Source organism: Primulina eburnea, chromosome 15 (genome assembly GCF_022965805.1).
Source record: "Primulina eburnea isolate SZY01 chromosome 15, ASM2296580v1, whole genome shotgun sequence".
Taxonomy (NCBI): Eukaryota; Viridiplantae; Streptophyta; class Magnoliopsida; order Lamiales; family Gesneriaceae; genus Primulina; species Primulina eburnea.
In genome coordinates this window covers 32,628,162-32,646,164 of record NC_133115.1, presented here as the reverse complement: position 1 = coordinate 32,646,164, position 18,003 = coordinate 32,628,162, and the positions used below count along the sequence as shown (strand labels likewise).

General features: G+C 34.6%; 1 protein-coding gene across 1 annotated transcript; it reads left to right on the top strand.

Moving 5' to 3' along the window:
• Nucleotides 1-1,009: 1,009 nt before the first annotated feature.
• LOC140815262 (uncharacterized) lies at nucleotides 1,010-16,976 on the top strand. The gene is made up of 16 exons (XM_073174390.1): nucleotides 1,010-1,558; nucleotides 2,073-2,174; nucleotides 2,383-2,449; nucleotides 3,753-3,937; nucleotides 9,408-9,668; nucleotides 9,762-9,845; nucleotides 9,939-9,986; nucleotides 10,075-10,136; nucleotides 11,128-11,176; nucleotides 13,431-13,704; nucleotides 14,143-14,288; nucleotides 14,780-14,860; nucleotides 14,940-15,014; nucleotides 15,898-16,049; nucleotides 16,134-16,284; nucleotides 16,558-16,976. The coding sequence occupies exons 1-16, from the start codon at nucleotides 1,118-1,120 to the stop codon at nucleotides 16,753-16,755; spliced, it is 2,376 nt and encodes a 791-aa protein (XP_073030491.1). The 5' UTR covers nucleotides 1,010-1,117; the 3' UTR covers nucleotides 16,756-16,976.
• The last annotated feature ends 1,027 nt before the right edge of the window (nucleotides 16,977-18,003 follow it).

The following is an 18,003-nucleotide window of genomic DNA, read 5'->3' as shown; positions in this document are numbered from 1 at the left end:
GATAACATCCATGATTTGATTAGCATGATTATCGACATGCTTATTATAAATGTCTTCATATATTAGGAATTCCAATGTAAGTAGAAACCTTTCTTTCAATGATTAAAACTCTCACCAAAGCAAGCAAATTTACACGGTGCTGTGCAATTGGTGGAGACAACTATCATCAACTCACAGCCTGGAGAATTTGCAGCAGCTCAATGCAGCATACCGATTTAGTCGGAAGAACTACTTGACTTGTTACTTTGATAATAGAAAAACAAGAACTACTTCTATTAGCCAAGTAGGAATTGACTCGGTTCACTCAGTTAGTCTATCCACTCAGATTCCTCCAAACTTTCCAGGGTGAACAAATTCCTCCTGAATATATGAGGAAACACATAGCTAATTGTGCATCTTAAATTTAAGACGATGTCTTGATTTCGAGATCCAGTGGTAAGTTGTGACAAACCCTCCACAGACCAAAAATAAAACAAAATAAAATAAAATTTGTTTCAACCAATTAATGACCTCTAGTATTAATGGTAAAAATAGTTATAGCTCTTAAAAGTATATCACAGAATTATTGTGAATGTTTTCCTACAGTTTGCAGAAGTTAATCCTATCTCTTTCAAAAACTAATAAAATAAATACACCAATAAGAATGAAATTGAAGTTATTTAATTTTACTTTAGCAAAATATCATTTTCAGTCCCATAATCATGGCATTACATTATTATTATTATTTGTATTTTATTTTTTGTTCTTTCGGTTGTTGATTTAAGTCTTTTTATATAAGATACATATTTTCCATTTAAGTTTTATTTACTTTAGATATTTAAATTGAACGGCAAATGATTAATATGTTTATAAAGTTAAAAATTTCAGCTTTAATAAAAAGATTAGATATAGATAATCAACCTTTTAATTTATAATTATTATTTTTATTATAAAATTTGTATCTTTAATTGAGATTTGAGGGCATTGCACACATGTAAAACAAGTCGTTAGGCCTGCGTTTAAAAATAAAGCACACACGCATTAGTCCTTTTGACCCATTTTCCCCTGCTAGCATCGCTCCCGCGCCCGAAAACCCAGCTGAGTGTCGTGCTTGAAATCAAGAAATAGCCAGAGAAAAATGGGGAAGAAAGAGAAGAAGAAGACCCCGAAATCGAACACCAGTAGTAGCGTTCAAAAGCAAGAAGAGCTGCTGAAAACACTCGATGACTTTACTAGCAAAGAGAATTGGGACCAATTCTTCACCGTGCGAGGCAGCGAAGACTCTTTCGAGTGGTATGCGGAATGGCCCCAAATCCAAAACTTAATCACAACCCATCTTTTGCCATCTTCATTACCGCCGGAATCCGAAAGAGAGTTTCCTCGGGTGGAGGCGGAAAAGACGAGCATACTGGTGCCCGGGTGTGGAAACTCGAGGCTCTCCGAGCATTTATACGATGTGGGGTTCAGAAATATAACCAATATTGATTTCTCGAAGGTGGTTATATCTAATATGCTGCGAAGGAATGTGAGAGAACGGCCGGAGATGAAGTGGCGCGTCATGGACATGACAAATATGCAGGTGATTTGATGAATCTTGAGTTTTCTTTATGGAAGTTTGTGTGAGGTTGGATGTTTGATTAAGCATGTTGTATAGTGGGTTTGACCACAACAGCTTCATTTCTTTCTCCTGTTTTAGTAACCAAACGTAGTCTAGTAGTTGTGGCCAGTGGGTAGTTGTGGCCAGTGGTAGACTGACGTAAATTGAACATCTGACTCAAAAACGTCTAACTAATAAAGTCACGTACACCCTCCTGGATGGATGTTGTCAATAAGCTGGGAAATAAAATTGCATGAGATTATGTTTTACATTTCTTGCTCTTTTATCAATAAACTCTCATGTCCAATGCCCTTTGTATTATGATAAAATATGCAGCAGAACCATTTATGCTGCAAATCTTTGAATCTACTTAATAATTTACATATATCGTGGGTAATTGTTTCTTTGACAATTGTGTATAGCTCAGTGTATTTTTTTCCACACTTCTATTTTCCTACCTGCATAGTTTCATCTGATAGTTTTGACTTCAATTCAGTTTGCGAACGAGAGCTTTGATGCCATTATCGACAAGGGAGGATTGGATGCTTTGATGGAGCCGGAGCATGGGTCCAAATTGGGGAATCTCTATCTATCAGAGGTAAGCTCTATGGAAGTTTTAGAGTTCTACACTTTCATCTTAATGTATATGCCTATATCATATCAGTTCAGAAATATATATATTTGGTTCAAATGCTTAATTTGTTCAATTCAAAATACTCCTAAATCATACATTTGAGCAATATATGTTTCATCCATCGTAGATTTGTTCAATTTATATGTATATGTTTATATTTGTGTGCTACCAGGTGCGAAGGCTTTTAAAATCTGGAGGGAAATTTATTTGCCTCACTTTAGCAGAATCTCATGTTTTAGGTATTGTTCCTCTTCCATATATCTAATTGATCGACAGCTTTGGATATGTGTAATACTAGGAAAGTGCATGTGCATTAGACATTGTTGGCTAACGATCAAAACATAATTACGAAATTTAGATATTATTTAAATCGTTTGAATAACATCATGTTCAAAAGTATTTGTCAATCTAAACAGATCAAAACACAACAGATAAAATAGCATCATAACTATAAACATATATGTTCACTTGTTCATATGACAAACTTTTCAATCAACGTGATTATGACATAATAACAACTCTATCAAACAGAAAAGTTTTTTTTTCGTCCAAATACCATACATAAAAAAAACAATAAAAATAAATTAATAGAGTAATGGATTTTATCAAAGCCCAAACCACAATGTACTTAAATGAAGTACACAAAATGTAATACTAAAAGTCACAAGAATAAAATAAACGCGTGAACCAAAAATAAATACCACAAGACATCAATTTCTACCAACATAAATACAATTGAATGATAACCACCAAAATGAATTAAATCCTTTTAACTTAACATGGACAATGACTAAAAAACAAATGCCACAAAGAGGAAAAAACAGTGTGAAAATAACAAAAAACGAATGTCGCAAAGAAAAAAAAGAAAAACATGGAGAAAACAATAAAAAAAAGTGAAGAAGAATGATAAAGCGAGTGGAAAAAGAAAACAAAGGTATTACTAAAGGTCACAAGAATTTGACAAACACGTGAACAAAAAAAAGAATACAAAGGTAATACTAAAGGTCACAAGAATATAACAAACACATGAACAAAAAATAAATGCACAAGACATCAATTTCTACCAACATAAATACAATTGAATGATAACTACTAAAATGAATTAAATCCTATTAACCGTAACATGGACAATGACAAAATAACCCCATCAACTATGTCAAAATGAACAAAAAAATAAATGCACAAGACATCAATTTTTATAAACATAAATACAACTGAATGATAACTACTAAAGTGAATTAAATCCTATTAACCTTAACATGGACAAGGACTAAAATAACCTCATCAAATATGTCAAAATGCAAAACAAGAGGTCACAAGAGTAAGCTCACAAATAAAACTCATCTTTTTATAGGTATATAGATTCTGCTATATTCTCCCCTTTCTCTCTCTCTCACGCACATTCATCTTTATGGTGAAAGTCAGTGCTGCTTTTGGGGACATGCTAGTATCCATTGTATATTTGCTCCTTTCATAATGTGAAAATGCACTTTTGTTGAAGTCGTTAAACTTTATACCTGATGCATTATGAATATCTCTCAGATCTACTTTTACCTAAGTATCGGTTTGGGTGGAAGATAAGTCTTCTCGCAATTGGTGAGCAGTCGTCATCTAGAAATCTTAAACTGCAGACTTTTATGGTCATTGCTGAGAAAGATACTATTTCTGCAATTTCTGAGATATCAGCATTCGTAGATCAATCCTCTATCATATGTGATGGTTATCAGGTACAAGTATTTGTTGCCTTTTCCTTTAACCCTAAAAACCTCCGTCGAAAGAATGAGGCAATTTAGTTGGAGTTTTTTTTTTAAATAAGACGATCATTTTTCCACCTCATAGGTATACAAATCATTTGCGATGTAATTTACTTTGAAAGATAATGAAGATACATACGAGAATGTATGTGTGTTGGAATTAAAGCACTGTTTTTATTCCATTGAAAAACTGAGAAAAGCTGCTACACATATATACAAGAAAACAAATCAATAAATAGCCTCAATCTGATCAATTTAAAGTTTAAAATACAAATGATCTGATAACATCTTGTGTTAACAAACAATCTATCCATATCAATTATTGGATATTCAACGTTCCCTTCAAGTTGGGTTGTATATGTTGATCATGCTCAACTTAGACAACAAGTCTTCGAATGTAGGACGAGATATGGCTTTTGTTAGGATGTCTGCAACTTGTGAATGACTAGTAACGTAGCAAAGTTTCTTATGAAATGACAGACGACTGCAATATGCTTAGTTCGATACAGGTGAACTGGATTCTTGGTGATACTTATTGCAGCTCGATTGTCACACTTGAATTCCACTGTCTGACGACCCCTAATTTCAATTATGTGAACAACCTCTGAATCCACAAATTCCATTGGCCAAGGAGGCAAACTCGGCTTCTACACTGCTTCTTCTCACAACAGCTTGTTGTCACTAGATTTCCCCATACAAATGAGCAATATCCGGATGTGGATCGTCTGTCAATGGAAGATCCTGCCCAATTAGCATCATTGTATAACTGTATGTTTCCTGAGAAGGTTTTGCGAAAATCATAGTTCCTTTCCTGGAGATCCCTTTAGATACTTCAACCTCAAATGACAACATCCATATGTTCTTCTCCTGGATTGTTCATGAACTGGCTTATGACACTTACAACAAACCCAATATCATGTTTTTTGTGAGATAGATATTTTAGTTTACCCACTAGCCTCTGAGATCGTCCTTTGTCATCTGTTGGACTATCCTCTTTATTCTCAATTTTTATATTTGGGCCAATAAGAGTGTCAACATGCTTGCATCCCAAGATCCCTGTTTCTTTCAAAAAGTCCAAGACATATTTTCTTTGAGAGATACAGATTCCATGCTTTGATCATGCCATTTTCATTCCCAAGAAATATTTCAAATGCTCCAAGTCCATCTCGAATTCTTTTGAGAGCAACTGTTTTGCCTTAATACTATCCTGTTCATAGTTTCCAATAATAACAATATCGTCAACATAAACAATGATAACAAAAATCCTGTCTTTGTCGGAGTGTTTGAGAAACATTGTGTGATCTGATTGGCACTTCATGTATCTAAGAATGTAAACGAACCATGTTTCTCGTGAGCTAATCGGAGCTCGGTAAAAAGCTCGTTCGAGATTGTTCGTTAAGCTTATCGAGCTCGAGCTTAAAGATATTCGGATCGTAAGCTCGCGAGCCTGTTCGCAAGCTTGAGCTTGGTTAGTTTTTTGGGCTATTAATTTTTGTCTCACATTTCTATTTTAGTGAAATTCAAGAGATTGAAATGCTATACAATGTGTAGAAGAATAATATTTATATAATATTTATTTATTATTTATATTTGATTAGATTTAGGTTATTCTGTTTCCTTAATTTGTTATTCTATGTGATCACATCAACTATATATTTGGACTGTATATTGTTATTGGAAGATAATAAGAAAAACAGTCTGTATTGCTTCACAATGAGAAGCATACCCATTAGATTATCATATCTTAGTCGGTTGTTTGACTAAAAATACTCGACGAGCTCTGAAACAAACTCAGCTCGAAAACGAGCCTGCATAACGGGCCGAACTTGGTCCATGTTCGTTAAACATGATAAACTAGCTATTAACGAACCAAGCTCGAGCTATTCGCAAATTTAGTAATTTTCAAATGAGCCGAGCTCAAGTCTAATGATAAAAGCTCGAATCGAGCTCGAACTCCTATATATCCGAAACAAGCTGAGCTCGAGCCTTATACTGTTCGGCTCGGCTCGTTTACATCCCTACATGTATCCATTTTCTTTCAAGCTTTTGGTGAACCTGTGAAACCAAGTTCTGGGGATTACTTCAAACCATAAAAATTTCTTCAATCTACATACCTTATTGGCAGTAATTTTGGACTCGAACAACGGTATTCTCGTGTAGATTTCTTCTTCCAAATCTCCATTCATCAAAGAATTATTGACATAAAGTTGATGTAAAGACCGGTCTCAACATGGATAGGAGTACATGAACCGTATTTAACATGGGGACGAATGCAAAAGTTTCTTGATAGTCGATCCCATAAATCTGGGTATACCCTTTCGCTACTAGTTGTGCTTTAAATCTTTCAATTAGCTCCCATCAGTCTTATGCTTGATTTTGAAAGTCCAGTCACATCCAACAGTTCGTTTCCACTTCCACCTGATCTGCCAGGTGGTGTTGTTCTCAAGAGATTGTGTTTCACCAAAGGCAGCAGCCTTCCAATTTTGATTTTGGAGGGCTTCGGTAATGTTTGATGGAACCTGTACTTGGTCTAAATTCACAAAAAAGACCTGATATGCAGGGGATGAAATATCAAGGGAGACAAAGTTGCTTATAGGGCGTTTGGTGCATGATCTAACTCTTTTTCTCAATGCAATGGATTTATCATCGAGATCATCAATATTAGGTAAATCAGAGCTTGGCGTACCTTGATTGTTTTCAAGAGTATCTAGTATTGGGGAAGTAATCTTGGTTTGTTGATCGTGTGTGTGGTCCTGATGACTTCCTGCAAGAATAAACATGGTCAAAAGGTAAAATATGATGCTCATGTTGCGTCTGGGAGTTATCTGGTGGGATTGTGTGTATTGGATCAAGTATAGGATGTGTCTGGACATCAATTGGGATGTTGAAGGGTTCTAGCTTCAGAGGTTCATTCATAATAGGCTTCTCCTGAACCGAGGAAGGTGGGAAGAAAGCCTCGGCCTCATTGAAACCGACATCCAGGTAACAATAGAATTTCTTAGTGGTTGAAGAATATCACTTGTATCCCTTTTGATTAGGAGAGGACCCAAGGAAGATACATTTGAGTGAACGAGGATCAAGTTTACTTCGAAATTGAGAATGAATATGCATGAAAGATGAGCTTTGTCTGAATAGGAGTCTGGAACTTAAGGACTCTAGACGGCATCCGATTAATGAGGTAAGTAGCTATTAGGACAGCCTCACCCTAGAAATGATGATGGACATAATGAGTGAACAGCAAGGAACAAGCCACCTCAAGAAGATGACAATTTTTGCGTTTCGGCACCATTTTGCTGAGGTGTGTCAACGCAAGAGCTTTGATGAACAATCCCTCAAGTGGCGAGCTAATCACCTAAGACAAAGTTAAAGAAATCTCTGGCTCGATCATTGTGAAGGATATGGATGTTTGTAGAGAATTGTGTTTGGATCATAGTGTTGAAGGTTTGAAATATTTTTGAAGTCTCACTTTTATCTTTCATGAGAAATAACCAGGACAAACGACTATGATCATCGACAATAATAAGAACCAAAGGGTACCCATAATTTTGTTCAGTCATGAATGGCCCCAAATTTTGTTCACATGGCCCATTTGGTTATCCCTGGATTTATGCTTACATAATGTGTTATTTGTCCCAACACTTAATTGTAATTTATTATCAGTCAGTATGTTGAATAAAGATATGCATTGCTCTACCTTTTTTTCGAATAGTTTGTGTGTTTTTTTCAATACCTAAAATTGGGGAGGATTGACGATGCTGATTGTTGTGGGTCGGAGACACATCGCCCAAGCTGTGGGTCGTGGTCGCCAGAGAAGGTGTAGCGTCGGAAGAGGAGGCCATTCCATATTTTGTCATTGGCCGATCTTGACTGCTGATACCATGAAGATATTTACCAGAGTGTATACGTGCCGGAATTAAAGTACTGTTTTTATTCAATTAAAAAACCAAGGAAAGCTGCTACACATATATACAAGAAAACAAATCAATAGATAATCCTAATCTAATCAATTTAAAGTTTAAAATACAAATGATCCGATAACATCTTATATCTTAACAAAACAGTTTATCCATATCAATTATTGGATGTTCAACAGAAAAATTCCATATGAACTCATAAATTTTGTTCGATTTTAATTATCGACAAACTAACCTAATTAATTGAACTAAGAAAATAGCAAAAGAAAAATGAATTTAAAAAAGGAATTTATTAACCAAACTGAATGCAGAAAGCTAAATTAATTTAAATAATTGTATTATTACTAACATGTAAGGCTTAACTAAAAGTAATAAAATATAAAAAATTAAATTTTTTGGGAAATCTGTTTCACCTTACGGTTGAATTATAGTCTTCTCTGAATTATATAAACATGAATTAAAGTGTTTGTTCTGAGGAGTCCATACGGGTTTTGGCTTTGCTCATGTATTTTCTGTTAATTAATTTACCGTAATGTTCGAACTCGTACGGTTTTCAGTCTGATTAATTATTCGAAAACTCGTTGAGTTCAAGGAGAATAATCAAAGAACCAAATAAACAGATTTAGCACAAGGCATGCATTGGCAGTTTATTGAATCATTAGAAAGAGTAATTTAGCTCCGCATAAGATGCTTACCACTTCAAGAATTCTGATAGTCGGTGAAAAATGTAGGAATGTTGGTAACATTTATTACAAAAATAATGATTTATATAAAAATGAATTAAACCTGAATTAAATTAATTACTAATCAATCTTCGACATAGAACTTGACTGTCCTAAACAAAACTGCAGCGGCTAGACATAATTAAAAATTCAAAATAATAAAATCAATCGCTTAGATAATGGAAGTAAGATACTCAAAGTCTTGGTCGCTCCTTGCCCGCATTAGAATTTTTCTCCAACCCCCAAGAAAATTGTGAATAGTGTAGAGTAATTTATGTATCTCTGTCTTGAAAATCTGAGAAAAGTTAGCGTCTTAAGGTAATAGTGAACGTGTTTCTCAGCCCCTAAAGTGGGTATTTTAGTCATGTAATAATCCTTATTGAGATAAGATTTTTTAAAATTTATATATTATATAATTTACACTTGATTAATGCAATTTTCATCAGCATTAGAAATGATATTCTGATTTATAGATATTTATCTTGCATGTTTTATTAAGGAATATTCTGATTTATAGATATTTATCTTGCATCTCGCTGGATCGGGAAACATAAAGAGTTTAAGACATTCTCGGTTTCAGATTTCTTAAGGGATTGAAGTTATATATGTTGTTGATATGATCCGCGTTTTTTTTTTGTTGTGCGGACCACTTGTCTGCTTTTTGTAATTAATAACTTTAAAATATATATTATAATATTGTTTCCTATAAAAATAAAATAAAATTGTGATACTCTTTTTGTTGAATATGCTTGGAGTTTGGCATGCATTTTTGTTAGGGAAATTGATTTAATCTTTTACATATTTTAGGCTTTTGGACTTAGTGAGGCACTTGAAAGGGAGAAAAAGTTCCGCGCAGAACACTCTAGTGGCTCTGATATATTGTATTCGCTAGAGGACCTGAAGCTTGGGGTAAGAGGATATATGGCGGAGCTTGATCCAGGTCGTAGGGTAAAGCTAACTTTAGGTGAACCTGGAATGTCCTATTTCTCCTACAGAGCTGTTCTTCTTGATGCTCAGCGAGACTCCGTGCCTTTCTCTTTAAATTTTGGAGTATTCCTTGTTCCAAAAGTTAGTTTTTCAGAATCCGTTTAAATGCTTGATTATATGTGTGCACCTTGTATACTAAGCTCATGAAACCTTTCTCGAAAATTTATATTTTAGACACGTGCTCATGAGTGGCTATTCTCATCAGAAGAAGGGCAATGGCTCGTTGTTGTGAGCTCGAAGGCTGCCCGTTTGCTGATGGTACTTCTCATAGTCAGCTGTATGAGTTCTCTGTATGCATCTTGGTTGTTATTTTTAATTCTTTAATGATACAATAATATTGCTAAATGCCAGATTATACTGGATTCTAGCCATGCTAGTGCTTCCATGGAGGATATACAGGTAATTCCCACTTTTTATTTTGTTATTAGGCATTGTTAGTCTGAATTTAACTGTATCACTTTCTTGTATTTTGCTTTTCGTATTTTAGATGGATCTTTCTCCTTTAGTGAAGCAACTGTCGCCTGGAAATATTGATGGAGTTCAAATCCCGTATGCTTCTGCAATCTTATCTTTTTGTATTCATCATTAGGCATAAATATTATATTATTTTGCACTCTCATTTTTATCTTTTTTTATTCATATGTTATGCTAGCTTGTAGTTTTGTAAACTCAATTTTCTTATGGGATTTTATTTTAAGGATTTCTACTCTTCCTCAGCTGACACGATTGATTTATGCACATGTTATTGTAAATTTGATTTCTTTTGCACTTGTCTTCTTTATTAATGATTGAATTAGATACGGTCATCTTGATATATATGAACACCTAAAATGAAAGGCTGTAGGCGTTCTTATAGCAATTTTCCATTGAACTGAGTGCATTCGTTCGTATTCAAACACCATGATTCTGTTGGTAGCAGCCTTGACAAGCCTTGATCTTTTTCTTCCATGTATTTCAGAGTGTCACAGAGAAGGGAAGTTTTTACAAATAAGATGATCTAATTGAAAATTATGGGATTGCATTTGTTTTAACAGGATCCTAGAATATGTGATTTTTATCGTTTATGGTAACTGGACTGAGGAAATTCAAAAGTAAAGATCTATTAGAAAATGGGACAATCCATATCCAAATAGGATCTTTATACTTGAATATGATACTAATTAAACCAAATCTTTTGTTGTGCATAACACTACTATGAATGCAGTTGATTTTTTGAGGTTCTTGGGAAGGCCTTTGTACAATATTGTTCCAATAAATTTCTTTATTACAAAGTCCTCTGAATTTTTATTCTCTTCACGTTGGAGTAAAGAACAAGAATTAGATGCCACTAAGGGCAGTACAACAAACTGTATACTATGCCTAAAGTATAATACTTGTATAAAATAAGAGGAAAAGAGTAATTCTTGCAATGCACATTTTGTTTTTGTTTCTAATGTTTTTTGGTATTTTGGCCAGAGATGAGTTGAAAGTGATGCCTTCTTGAATTTTTGAGAACCTTTTCATCTTTACTGACTAGAATTCGTCTAATGGATATGATCAGGTTTATGGCTGCAGGTGATGGAATCAAGCATCGAAAAATTGTTCACCAGGTTTAAAATCACATCATATTGTTTCATTAACATGAACTTTTGTTTATGTGAGCTATCTTATTATTATCATTATATCAATTTTGAAGAAAGAAAATTAAAGAGTAAGGTAACTGCTTGCTACAAGATAAAATGTATCATTTCTTGATTAGGCAGCAGTACCTCTCTCCTGATGTGGTATTTAGCAAAATATGTGATGGTTGTGATGTTGATCCAATTACTTCAAATGAGTCTTCATGTTTGACGTTTTGTACGCTCGGCTATCTTGTAAGTAATTTATTTTCCTGGAGGAATTAGACTTGTTATTAATCACATGATTGAATTGTTATTTTAATTGGATATGGATGGGAAAATTGCCCCATCAGATATTTAGGGATACCACTGGGTGGAAATCCGATGAAAATTTCAACATGGAAATCAGTTTTGTTGAAGATGTTGAAAAAGTTAGCGAGTTGGAAGAAAGCGTTTTTGTCTAAGGGGGTAGATTAGCTCTGATTTTAGCATTGTTGAATGCTCTACCAAAGTACTTCATGTCTCTTTTTAGGGTACCAAGAGGTGTAACAGAGTTATATGGTTGCATGGGATCAAGTCTGTAAACCGAAAAAAGAAGGTTTGAGTATTGAAAACATTTGTATGAGGAATAGGTCCTTATGGGAAAATGTTGGAGAAGGTGTTCTGTTGAGGAGGAACAAGGTTATTGTGAGCAACTTCAGGTTACAGGATAATGGTTGGGACACAGGTTTAGCAAAATATGGTTCATTAGAAGTCCTTTGAAGTTTATTTCGAGAATTTATCAGGCTTTTCACCAGTTTGTGAAGGCAGTGGCTTGAGGGGGTAATAAGGTCAGGTTTTGGGGGGATAGGTGGATGGGGGATTCTTCTTTTAAGGATTTCATCTTCTTTTTTCAGCTATCGTCGGCTCATACTAAACCCATTTCTCATTGTGTCTGGGTGGAGGACTTTACCTCCTCTTCTTTATTTTGGGACTTGCATTTGCGGAGAGATTTGGGGGATGAGGAAGTGGATGAGTTGACCTTTTTGTTACGATCTTTAGAGAGGTTAGATTGGCTGAGGGGGTCGATGATATCAGGGTTTGAGACGGGGATCCTTCAAGTGTTTTCTCAGTTAAATCATTCTTCAAGTCTTTCTTTCCGATCAACGAGTTTCTTTTTTTCCCCCTCTCTTTCATGTTATTTGGAAAGTTCTGATCACACCAAAGGTTCAAGTCTTTTCGTAGATCGTGGTGCTGGGTAAGCTGCCTACTTGTGAGATGATGCAAAAGAAATAGCCTTCGTTTGCTCTATGTCCGAATTGTGTATGATGTGCTGGAATAAGGTGGTGTCTCAGGATCCAGGGGCGGAGCCAGGATTTAGAAGTACCTGGGGCTAGCTCCGCCACGTGCTAGATGATAATAGAGGTGAACATTCGGTTAAAACGAACCGAACTTTCTAAAATCGAATTAATCGAACTTTTTTTCGCCTAACCAAACTAAACGAACTTTACTATAAAAATAGAACAAACCAAACCGAACTTTCATTGTATTTGTTGGTCACTGTGGTTGGAGTGGAATAGACGGATTTTTGACAACTTATAAGAGTCGATTGAAAAGTGTTGAGACAGGATTAAAATTCGGACATCTAGCTAGATTGGGAAGCATGTAGAGTTCAAAAAAAATTCTCGATTTCAGACTTAGTGAGAAATTGGAGTTATATATGTTGATTTGTGTAGGGCTTTTGTCTGTTTTATTTCTTTATGTGCAGATCACTTGTCCTCTATCTGTAACTATTGATTCCAATTAATAAATATAATTTAGTTTCCTATATAAAAATAATAAAATAATTGTTGTTTTAATCATCATCTATGCGACAACCTAACAAGATTGTTTAATTGCTGTTTATGGACTGTGAAAGTTACCTTTTACCAGCAGTTCAGGATTCAATGGCTTTTAACTGTTTTGGTTACAACTTGCATGTGGAATTGTTGAAGGTGTTGGTTTTTTATGATTTGATGTTTATGAGTGTCGGATAGAAATCAAGCGCCGAGTGCTTGTAAGAATGTGTTTGACCACATAGAAAATTTAACCTTGGCATCTCTACCTTGAACTCGGCAACATCCCATGTGGATTGTTCCATGCAAACCAAATGAAGATTAAAGTTCCTTGGTGGTGTTCTGTGAGACTATGTAATATTACTGGTACACAGAAAATCTTTTGCATTATCATCTTTTTTCTTGCTTTTGTTGTTAATTGCTTTCTCCAGGTTACATCTGCATTGACCGGTCAAATTGTTGTGGAAGATGTGATCTGTAACAAGCTTGATGATGAGATTCAACGTCGGTTTCCATCTAAAGACTTAATTTTCCGCCGCCTTACATTTCAACGAACCGAGAGTTTAGTGCAATCTGAAGCTATTTTGTCGGTAGTACCAGATGATATGTCAAACAAAGTAGAGGTCAAGGCAGCCGGGGCTGCTTCCAAGTCGAGGCAAAAAGGAAAGCAGAGAAATTTTGATTCTCAGTTGTCTGGTTCGCTTGGTTAGCATCTGTTTGTCTTCTCATGGTTCAATTTACGAGTTTCTTTTCTGTTCTTTTTTTGAGTTGCGGTTGTGCCTATGATTATGATTGTTATTTGACCAATGATTTCTTTAACTTATTTTCATTCAATGGTCAAATACTTTCCTCCGGAAGCTGGGATTCCTGTTTCATATCTCTGGTTTTGAATGGATTGCTTTGATTCTTGTGACTAATGCACAGCATCAGAGAAAATGTCCCTATTCGGCCCTTTCTATGAAAAGATTATTCTGGATCTGTTATGCACCTAACTCCTGATCCGATTTTTGAAGAGAAAAATGTTTTTGTACAGTGTCAGATGTGGAATGAAAGGAAAACTAATCCATACTTAATTGCTATTGTTTCCTTTTTTGAGAATGGTTGTTTTCAGAAAAAGTTTTACTTGGTGATAATTCTTTACAGTGACGCCGGATCATCTGCAGAGAGCATCAAGCAGTGAAATGAATGTTGATCAGAATTATTTGGCTAGTTCGTATCACAATGGGATTATATCTGGATTAATGTTGATTTCTTTACATTTGGAAAGGCTTGTGTCAGTCGGGAGCATGGTGAGATAGAAGCAAAATTTCAGTAATCTATTCTTCTTCCGCTGTCAATGTTTTGAGGCCAAGGGGAAAACTTATTACCTGTAATCTTTTCTAGAGTAGAATATCATAACTTCGTTGTTATCTATTTATCACCAAAAAATTTATTGTCCTTTATTTTTATGATGAGCTGGATGATACGGGGCAATGGGCATGGGGTGGTATTGCTGTCCTTTATTTTTATGATGAGCTGGATGATACGGGGCAATGGGCATGGGGTGGTATTGCTAACATGCAAAGATCTTGTGCATCCTATTTTTACCTCAAAATTCAATATGTCCCTCAAAGGGGTTAAAATTCGCCTGAAACTTGTTTTTTGTTCTTTTTCTTTCTTTCTTTTTTCCCCTTCTTTCTTTTTTGTGATATGTTCCTCGGAGATGACATCAGTCCTTGTGGTTGGTCCTCTGTTCCAAAAAGGTTCTTATAACTGATGGTGCCTTTTTCAACTTTCCCAGGTCAAGACAGTCGTCATTGGTCTTGGAGCAGGATTACTACCAATGTTTTTCCGGAAGAACCTCCCATTTCTTGAGATTGAGGTGTAACTGGGTTCTGATTTTATCGCTTTAAATTTTATTCTTTTATCCTTTTCTCATGGTAGTATTCTTAACTTTACAGGCTGTCGAATTAGATCCTGTGGTATTAGTTGTTGCTGGACACTATTTTGGTTTTAGAGAAGATCAACATTTGAAGGTGATGCTCAAGTATTTTCAGATTAATTGTCTCAAGTTCCAACTTAGTATGGATTCAAATGTGCATACAAAATAATAATTTGCTTGGTGTGATAAGTTGCATTAGATTCCTCTTCCATATCATCCTCAATCCTCATCCATATTAGCGGTCGAATTCCAACAACCTCAAACTGATTTAAGTATTTTTGTAATTTTTTCTTTTAATTTTTTATGTATGCGTTGTATTTTCTTCCACTTGCTCAATACTGTCCATAATGGCTGGTTTTAGATGTGTTTAACCATCTTAAATGTTCATCCCAAATCTTTTTGCATCGCTCCATCCTTATAATTTCTGATTAGCCTGTCAGCAACTGGAGAAAATTTCTATATTACAAGTTTTCTCAGATGAGTAAATGTTATTATATCACAAGATCTTGTTTTTGCATTTCATGTTCAAAATAAGAAGCCTTGTTGTTCATGCTTCTGTTCACATTGCTAATTGCTCATTGATTTTTATTTGATACGCGGCTCAAACTTTCTACTCATAGTGCTGTTTATCCTGAAAATGTATCTTGGTTTGATTGTGGTAATTTAATTCGATAATTTTCTTTATCGAATCTGATGCAAAATATCCATACAATACAAAAAAAAAATAAAAATTGTACAACTTTATTTTGAACAACTTAAAAGATATTATAATTTCTGTATTTTAATGCTTAGGGTATTGAAAATGGAGAGGTTTATGCATGATAATTTTGCAGTTTAGATTTAGTCTGTCTTACGGTTGAAACATTATAATTATTTTTCCATTCTGAGATACTAATTTATCCCTTCATTGAATGATGTTTGTATTTTTAGTTTAATTGCCTGCTGCTTTTATTTTTGCTTCCTTGTTTTTCTTCCAGGTACATATTGCCGACGGGATAAAGTTCGTCAAGGATATAACATGTAATAATGACGAAAATGATGCTCTCAACCAGAAGTTAGTGAATGAAGAAGAAAAAGAGTCTTGCAGAATTGACATACTTATTGTTGATGTGGACTCTGATGATTCGAGGTGATGCAAATGATATACTGTTTATTTTAACGCTAATCAACTTTAGTTTCCTATAACTCAGTCCTTGCTCTCTTGCATTTGCAGCTCTGGTTTAACCTGTCCTGCTGCAGATTTCGTCGAGGAATCGTTTCTTTTGACTGCCAAAAATTCACTTTCTGAGCAGGGCTTATTCATAGTTAATTTGGTTTCTAGGTCCTCTGCTGTTAAGGTTCCAGTATATTCAAGATTGAAAAAGGTGATCCTATAATTACTCCTACCAATATTCTGCCCAGACATAAAATAATGTTTAGGGTCCTCGTAACAAACTATTCCTCTTATTCTTAGTATTTGTTTCAATATGTTGTGTGCTAGTTCTCTTGATGTATTGAGTGTTACATATCATGCTCGTGCTTAAAGTTCTTGGTTTATTAAAAAGGTAATAGGATGTAATTCTCCAGCACTGGGCGTTTTAGGCTGCATTATATTTTTGTGCTTCTAACTTTGTTTTGTTTGTATGAGTGTTTTACAGGTATTTAGCAATCTTTATACTCTACAGCTCGAGGAAGACGTCAATGAAGTCATTTTTGCCCTTAAGAGCAATACTCCGGTTGAAGAAGATAAACTTTCCGATGCTTTTGGAGTACTGGCAAGATTACTAGAGCTGGAGAAACAGGAATGGAGCCAAAGTATCATAGATGCCTCAAAATTGATCAAGCGGCTAGTATGAAATCTTGGTATCTGAATGCATACCCGCAGTTTTGTGTAGTTGCTTCAAGTTTGTAGTGTTTGGATCAACAGAGATTTTCGTTCTTTTTCTTGAAGAGGACTATAAAAGTTTTCCAAGTTAGGTTACTGTAACTTTTTAGATCACCTGTGTAACAAACGTACATTAAAATTCCTTCCTGTTTGGGAAGAATCTACATCAATTTTCCATGCCTTCAATATAAACTTCAGTCTACTCACTTGCATGCAATACTATAATGATGAATGTGAATGATTAGACGGGAGAGGTCTTTGCCCATGGTGTCTCAAGCAACGTTTGTGGACGCTCACTAAATCATGTGTTCCAACAAAATCTGAGGACAGAAGGGCCAAATGTTTCTATAACATGGTTAACAAGAAACGTGCACGAAGGATAATGATCAGTGGACTCAGGGACGTTTTGAGCATCCCAAATTCAGTCTCTTCTTTTACCCTTGAAAAGTTTTATCAACACACAATACAAGTATTAGAGTAATGCTATATGTACAACCAAATCTATACAACAATTCTTACAACACAAAAAATCCAATACAAAAATTTCATTTATCAAAATCTAACGATAAATTCAATACAAAATCTCTCGAAATAATAACAAAATCTCACGATATAATAATAAAATATCACGATATTATTGTTGTACATATCGTTGTATGATATTTTGGTTGTACCTATAGCATTATTCTAAGTATTAAAGCAAAACTTAAAACTAGACAACCATAATTATAACGACCGTATCCTACTATATGTTCGACATTTTTTAAAAGAGATTAAACATTCTCCATTTCATCTATTTTTCAATTCTAATGACTGTAATTTGATAATAATATGTGGCCAAAATGGACGCATAAGATGTAGTCACACTTGCGAATTGCGATTAATCCAATTTGTAAACGTAATTTCACCCACTTTATGGTAATTGGAAAACAAAATTTACCGTCAACTAATCTTTTAACCTTTTATTTTTCCATGCAAAAACGACAAAATGTTACTAAAAAACAGTCTAGCTATTTTATTCATACTAGATACTTTGCACACGTTGTGCGTGTGGTACAGTTTTTTTTATAATTATCTATAGACTAAAGTGAAATTTGACAAATTATCGAGAGACTTAAACGCTATTTGAATAGTTGTGATTTTAAAAAAAAATAAAAAAAGTTTTTTAGAAATTAAAAAAAAAATAAAAAGAAAAATGTAATTGTGATATAAAATAAGG